Source organism: Cephus cinctus, unplaced genomic scaffold (genome assembly GCF_000341935.2).
Source record: "Cephus cinctus unplaced genomic scaffold, Ccin1 Ccin1_scaffold0185, whole genome shotgun sequence".
In the NCBI taxonomy this organism is placed as follows: Eukaryota; Metazoa; Arthropoda; class Insecta; order Hymenoptera; family Cephidae; genus Cephus; species Cephus cinctus.
Genome location: NW_014332907.1, coordinates 36,350 through 44,406, shown reverse-complemented (window position 1 = coordinate 44,406; position 8,057 = coordinate 36,350). Strand labels below are relative to the sequence as shown.

At 34.9% G+C, this 8,057-nt stretch overlaps 1 protein-coding gene across 11 annotated transcripts in view; it reads left to right on the top strand.

The window, feature by feature from the left end:
* Positions 1-1,597: 1,597 nt before the first annotated feature.
* Positions 1,598-8,057, top strand: part of LOC107264593 (gamma-1-syntrophin) — a gene marked incomplete at its 3' end in the record, with an annotated part of 13,192 nt that continues 6,732 nt past the window's right edge. Inside the window, 4 exon segments of one of the 11 annotated variants that reach the window (XM_015733001.2) lie at positions 1,598-1,719; positions 2,054-2,157; positions 4,299-4,403; positions 4,724-4,922. In XM_015733001.2, the coding sequence (XP_015588487.1) occupies positions 2,095-2,157; positions 4,299-4,403; positions 4,724-4,922 (367 nt within the window). 11 annotated transcript variants of the gene reach the window in all.

Sequence of the window (8,057 nt, the reverse complement as noted above, 5' to 3'; positions counted from 1 at the left end):
GTATTCGGAGGTAACCCGGCCAGCGTGCCGGCCTCTCACTCGCGAGTGGATGAGGTTGTCCTTTCCGAATTCAACTGCGCATGTGGTGTACAAGCCCTGCGAAAATGTTGTCCCGCCGACATATCAGCGCCAGCCGTGGTCCGATGAGAAGAACATGTAGCAGTCTTCAAAATAAAATGTATGTGCCACTATTTCAGGGTATTTTATGTTGGTTTAGTCCTCCCCGTGCGCATTGTTTGATCTCAATTAAAGTTTTTCAGAGACTGTACAGTGTGTGATAGAGACATACTGATACACTCCCCTGTGTCCTTGCTATCTCTCTGCGCGCCCCCACTACTGCCGTACGCATTCCAGTATGGTTAGAGTTCGGTGGTTACAAGCCATAGTCAATGTCTCTGGTATGATGATGGACGATAATTAGGTGTTTATTGTTCATTTCTAATGTTTATACTTACTAGAAAATCACACATTTGAATACTGTGTGTGGGTATCTGGTCCGTTCGTGCAAGTGGCTTTACGTGCTCCGGACTACTATAAGTGTGTTCGAAAATGATCCGAGAGCACATAGTGCATCGTGGCGTCTTTATTTGTTGCATCCATTAGATCGAGATACAAGATGCTCTTAGCGCTCTCGGCTCATTTTCAAACACACTTACAGTGTTTTGGAGCACCACGTAGAAACGCACAAACGGACCTAATTAGGTTTGTTCTCGTTACCTACACTTTTTGCACTTTTCAAAAAGTGCAAATTCTCATCGGTTAACTACTATAAGTGTGTTCGAAAATGATCCGAGAGCACATAGTGCATCGTGGCGTCTTTATTTGTTGCATCCATTAGATCGAGATACAAGATGCTCTTAGCGCTCTCGGCTCATTTTCAAACACACTTACAGTGTTTTGGAGCACCACGTAGAAACGCACAAACGGACCTAATTAGGTTTGTTCTCGTTACCTACACTTTTTGCACTTTTCAAAAAGTGCAAATTCTCATCGGTTACTACCCACACAGCACAGAAATATTTTGTCAACATTGTCAAAAGTTTCCCTTGAAATAATGCAATATTACCGGAAATATATTGAAAATTGTTTAAATATTTCTGGAATGTTGCAGGAACCTTGCAATGTCCGCTCAGCACGTTGCAATCATAATATTGCTATAATATTGCCGGTCAATATTTCGGAAATATCAATGCATAATATTAATAAAATATAACTCAGATAGATAACTGAGAAATAATATAACTGAGAATAAATTCCAATGCCAGCAATGTATCGTGGGTTTCTTTGGGCAGGTTGCCTATACCTCCTTAAATATTACCTCGGTTGTATTTTTAAATACTCTATACAAATGCAATAATTTCACATGTAATTTTTACATGCAGAATACAAAAGTATATATCGACGGCGAAGACGAAAACCGAATAATCGACGCATTAATTATTTACCCGGTCCTACGTTTTTTCATGCGAGTTGCCTTGGCCACCTAGCGGCGCGACAGCGAACTAGTGTTCGCTCAGATACTCCTAGTCTGGTTAGGGACTCTTGTCACAGATTTCAGCAATATATCAGAAAGTTTTATTTATTATATTGCCCTGAAATATTGTGCAATATTTGACATAAAGACATCAACAACATTGCTGTCGCAATGAAATATTGGAATATTGTTGTAATGTTTTCGAAATATAGTGTGCTGTGTGGGTAAAAAACATCATCCAATAGGTGTGTCTCGTTATCTACACTTTCTGCACTTTCAAAAAGTGCAAATTCTCTTATTGGATGATATTTTTAAGTAATCAATAAGAATTTGCACTTTTTGAAAAGTGCAGAAAGTGTAGATAACGAGAACAGAATTAATAAGTATTTGTATTTTTTGAAATGTGCAGACTTTCATTGGTTATTTAAAAATATCATGGAATAAGATCTTGTACTATTTGAAAAGTGTAGGAAGTGTGTAGGTACCGAGAATAAACTTATTGTGGTGTGTCGTAAAATGCGCGTACCGCAAGGCGCCGCGATCGCAAGCGATTTACTTGAGGCGTTGACCTATTTTCAGTTAGAAGCTGCACTTATTCGTAACGCGGTGTAAAACAAATAATGAGAATTAACGCTACGAAAATGAGCACTCCGATTGAGGAGAAGATCGACCAGAAACTCAAGGTATTGAGATGCAGTTTCTATTGGTAACCTTATGAGTGAATAATTATTTTATTTCATAATTTTTAAAATCAATATGTCGAAGGTGTATTAGATGTGTTCATTCGACGGTTCAACATTTAATTTTGTTATCGCATGTTCATGTTATCCGAAAAATGACAGTTACTGTACAAAATTGCAGAAATTTAATCATGTTTATATGATTTTATAAGGCGAAGAATCCGTAACGCGTATCTGCACGGTATAATCAGACCTGTAGAATTTATGTTTACGTATAAAAAGATACTTAAACAAGTAATAGTTTTTACTAAGGAGTATTAGTCTGAAATAATTAGTCGGTGGTAATAAATTTCCTAATGTTATATGGTAACCTATGATTATATACCTGTCAAATTTGTGTTTATAGTGTGTTAATTCTTCATAGTCTGTAACAGTCGTTTAATATGTTATTGATAATTCAAATAAATATTGATCCAGCTATACTTCTTAATTTTTCTAATATCATGTGATTATATTAGTATAGTATTGATTATCGATAGTTTGTATTTGAATATAGTCTCTACTTCACTTTCATATATTGAAGATTAGTTATCAATGAGTTTTTATTTATATAATTCATTTACAAATAAAATGTATTTTGACAAGCTCATTTTGCATTATCAATGTAAAAGTGCATTCTAGACTTTATAGTTTATTCAATGATATGTTGATTGTTGGCTGAATATGTGTGTGTGTGTGTTAATAATTCACCTTCCATATAGGTATTGACCAAGCATCCAGGTGAAGAAAGAAGAACAGCGATTTAAATGTTTCAGCTCCATTCAGAGTCCTCTTCAGGTATCGTTCTGCTACATCATTAGTGTAAATTACATATTAAAGACTCACTCTTGAACATAACGCATTATTATTAGAGAATATTATTGATTAATGATTTCTAATTTTTAATTTATTTTTCAAATGGAGCAGAGCAGTATCTGCTGTGTTCGACTCAAAGGTCATGCTCCTAATTTTAAAATGAAGTAAAAATGCCACAAATTAATTCTCATTTTGCTGGATACTAAAGAAATTAAGAAATCTTTACACAATGGCCATTAGTGATGGTCTGTCACTTTTGGTTTTCTAATTTTTTCAATGTTTCCATAAAATCAGAGTTAATTTGTAATATTTTTACGTGTTTTACAATTTAGATCTATGTACGATCTTCGAGTTGAACTTTACTGTTCTAACTGAAAAATAAATTAATAATTAGACATTATTAATCAACAATATTTTTAATAATAATGCATTATGTCTAGGAGACTTCATCATTTGGGATTGTCAATGTGACATTTGATTTGAATTCATTAATCATTGAGAACCATACCTGATCGGACTTCCAAAGGAGGAGAATATTGTAAATTGGTATTATTATTCTTTATCTGGCTACTTGATTAACATCCATATGGAATAATCTTATACTTTATTTCCAAATTAATTATATACTATCATAACTGTTTATCAAATCTGCTTGTATAACCAGATGCAAGCTACCATTAAAAATTATTGATATGTTCACTTTTTTATTTTCAACACTAAAAGTTGATTAGGAATGATACTACATTTGACTTCTTATTGTATTTATATTTTGTAGTTTTTATTCGTAACACTTCATTGACTCTAAAATCATTCTGATAATTGTGAAGTACTGCAGTGCCCCCATATACGTGGCTAATACGTTCCAATACCTGCCACGGTTACGTGAATCATTATAAACATTAAACAAAGTAATAATAAATTTTTTTGTACATTATATTGTTAATTTACCGTGTGTTTTCTCTCTTTCTCTCTCTTACTATGAAAATAAGGGATTCTGATGTTTTAGCGTAACCGCAAGAGACGATAGAGCAATAAAAAAATATGGTACCTGTACTATACAAAACAGTAAAAATCATGCGGAGACCGCGAAGAACTGAAACCGCGGATACTAAATCAGCGGATATGGGGGCACGACTGTATTAATTAAATTAGACACAAATGTTTCAACTTACAAGTATGAATCAGTTTTCCAAAATCAAGTTATTTTATATTTGTTTTTTATATATATTATTTAATATTTTTTGTGTAGATAAAATCAGTGTATTATATGGATTTTGTAATTTTATTAGGTAAGGTCAGGCATGGTGACAGTCAGCGATGGGAAAAGTAAGCCTATACCAATGCGTTTGCATTTGTCTATGGAAGTTCTAAAATTGCAAAGGGAAGACTTGGAGGTAATGTGCATCTTCGTTGATGTTTGTTTAGTGTCGCCTTATAATTATTTTCTGATTTAGTTGACAAATTAATAAGTTACTTTCTAGAATAATTATTGACTTTATATTCTTGTAACTTTTAAAAGATTATGTATTTATTTTATTATTGATTACTTTTTAAGGTATAACATAAGGTATAACTTATTATTACTTGATCATATATTTTCATTATTACTAAGTATCTTTTTTATATTCTTTAGTTTATTTACTATCATTACTCATAAAATTATATTGATGTTAGTACATTGTCAAGAAAAAGACAAAAGGGAAATAATTTTCAGCAGGCAGCAAACCACAATAAACCACCCTTGGATGCCAAAGAACGAATGGTTCAAATTACACGACAAAAAGTGGGCGGATTAGGACTCAGCATAAAAGGAGGCGCAGAACATAAACTTCCAGTACTTATATCTAGGATTTATAAGGGTCAGGCTGCAGATAATTGTGGTCAACTCTTTGTAGGCGATGCCATCATTAAGGGTAACAAAAAAAAGTGTCAAATATATTCAAATATGTCTCTAAAGTTCAGTCGTTCGTGTGATAAAGATTTATTGTCTTAATTAAGTTTATCATATTTAATCTGGTGAGCTGTTGCATGTATTATATATTTGATAACATCAATATGGAACCTGTATGACGTTAGCCCCCCTTTTTTAAGAAATTAAAAATGTAGCGGTTCTTCCAGTTCTACGTTTGTTCCAAATCGTTCCAAACTTGTATCACAAAAACTTTTTTCGAGGCAGTAATAATTGAAAAAAAGTGAAATAAGCGGCAACCCCCTTTTATCGAAAATCATATTTTTGAAATTTGTTCCAGGTTTTTCTAGTTGTTCCTAACATTGTTTCAAAGGGGTATGGTCATATATGTAACCATTCACCCAGAAAACGCAGAAAAAGATACTTTGAAAGCGTTCAAGTGTAAACTACGCTTCTATTTCCTGTTCTGAGAATTCGATTGGTTGTTCCAAGTTGTTGTCATTCCAAAATGGTGAAACTTCATTGGCGCTTCATATTTTATATTGAAGTAGCCTCAGGAATTTTGTCTCTTTAAAAGACTTTTATATAAGTCAAAAATCCCTATAAGGCTTTGAATCTTCGAGTTTTATAATGCCTCACTTCTATAACTTGAAAACCCCGATAGATCGAAACTACGATAGCTCGAAGCATATTTCGTTTCCCTTGAGATTCGAGCTATCGGAGTTCCACTGTAATCAAAATATCGCACAGTAGAAAAGTGGCTATGAGAAATGAAATTATAAAATGTGGAGTGCATAGTTAAATACTATTTAAATAGGCATTTAAATATCTGCGGACTTGGTAGCTGGATCCCTACATTCTTAGTTATGCGCGTAACGGATTACTTAAATAAAATATTTAAAATCTCAAACCAATGGCAACAGAACTTTAGAACAATGTTACTAGGAATGAGAGCAACCTGGAACAACCAATAGACTTCTCAGACCAGAAAGCGAAAGGGAAAAAATTTATTCTTGTACGACCGTGGTTTCAATAATCCTTTTTCTGCGTTTTCTGGGTGAATTGTTACATATATAACCGTGCCCTTTTGAAATAATATTAGGAACAACTAGAACAACCTGGAACAATTTTCAAAAATATGATTTTCGACAAAAGAGCGGCTGCGGCTAATTTCACTTCTTTCCCATTATTACTGTTTCGGAACTAGTTTTTGTGGTACAACTTTGGAACAATTTGGAACAAATGTAGAACATACTGAAAAAAACGTCAAATTATCCATTTTTTTAAAGAAGACAGGCTAATTTCACACAGATCAATATGGAATTGTTAGTTACCACAAGTTGATAACTTCATGAAACTTGTCAAGGATAGGTCATTTTATTTTACTCATTCATGTGTCTCTATCAGGTATTTCGTTATATTTACGGGTTTTATGAATTGCAGATTTACTTTTAGTTTATTATAATCAAGATTTTATTAAGTTTTTTAGAGTTATTTCATAGAAACGTAAATATTTTGAATAAATTTAAAGGGACAACTAATTAGCTTTATGGACTTATGGGTAAATGCGAAGATATGTGCTTTACATTGTGCTTCTGCAAATTTTGTGCGTGAGATCGCTTAATTTCTAGACGTGAAACTACTTTGAAATAATTCACGCATTTTTTGTTGTTTTTACGAGAGCCTTGACATAACTGTACGAATCAACCCGAGAGCATAGTTTCGGAGCAGGGTGGCGACCCGAAGGGAACCAGAAATCGAGAACGTTATCTTGGGACCGTGATTCGAAAAATCACGTCACAAATGATTTCACAAAATCTGCCAGGGCAGTGTATTATTTTAAAAATTCATTTAATACTTGAATCCTGTTCATATTTTTCATCAAAACATAGAGCACACAGAACCTTACAACTTCTGCAATCAGTTAGATTAAACTTTGATATACAGTAACGTCCAATTAAAGTGCAACACTTGAATTTTTTTACTTATCTCTGAAAGTATGACGGATTTCGAAAAACCAGAAACATATTTTTTAGGAAATTTCCTTCCCGTTCGAATGGTAAAGGTTTTATCCCGATCGGATACAAAATGGCCGAATGGCAGGGAGTGGAGTGAATAAGTGCATTTTGGAACTTTTTGAAAAATTCGATATCTAGTAGTTCCGGAAGGAAATTTATATTTCTAATTAGGGCACGAGAGAGAGCATCCTTCAGCATTAAAAAAAAAAACCCATTGAACCCCTGCAGGATCATTCTAGGGGGAGTTACACCCTCTTGAAGTGAAACCACTTAAATGGCCATAACTTCCGAACGCGCCGGCCAATGTGGTCCAGTTTCTACATGATATCATTTTTAATGATACTGCATATTCTCACAAAATTATTGTTCTCGGAGATGATCCCGTGACGGAGATCTCGAGATTTCGCAAGTGCACCCGAAGCTTCCCCGCCATTTTTCATTAGGAAAGCGATGAAATAGAAGTTTCATTTTTATCCACGTTGTAGCTGAGATTTCAACGATTAAAACGCGCTTTTATACATCCAAATACGAGTACGCTAAGGGGTTAAATTATCCGTTTGAAAATACGCCTAAATTTTGCGAGTGCCGCTCGAGGCGCTTGGGGGACTACTACCGTACTACGCGCGCCAAGCATTTGTCCCCCGAGCGCTTCGAGCAACACTCGCAAAATTTAGGCGTATTTTCAAACGGATAATTTAACCCCTTAGCGTACTCGTATTTGGATGTATAAAAGCGCGTTTTAATCGTTGAAATCTCAGCTACAACGTGGATAAAAATGAAACTTCTATTTCATCGCTTTCCTAATGAAAAATGGCGGGGAAGCTTCGGGTGCACTTGCGAAATCTCGAGATCTCCGTCACGGGATCATCTCCGAGAACAATAATTTTGTATTTGGCTATTGTCAAAGCAGTCTGTCTCGGGGCACCGACCGAGGTGTCACGGGCTGGCTCGTGCTTCCGTGCTATCTGTTGATAGTTTTTCTTGCTGTGTTTCGCTACGGTATAGCAAGTTCTCGACTCGTACAGTTCTCGCGATGTCCAGGCAATTCTATGAATTCCTGTGAGTGTTCCGGAAGTGTAGTGCTGTGCCTTAGTGCAGTGCTCCCCAGAGTGTCCTTTGGA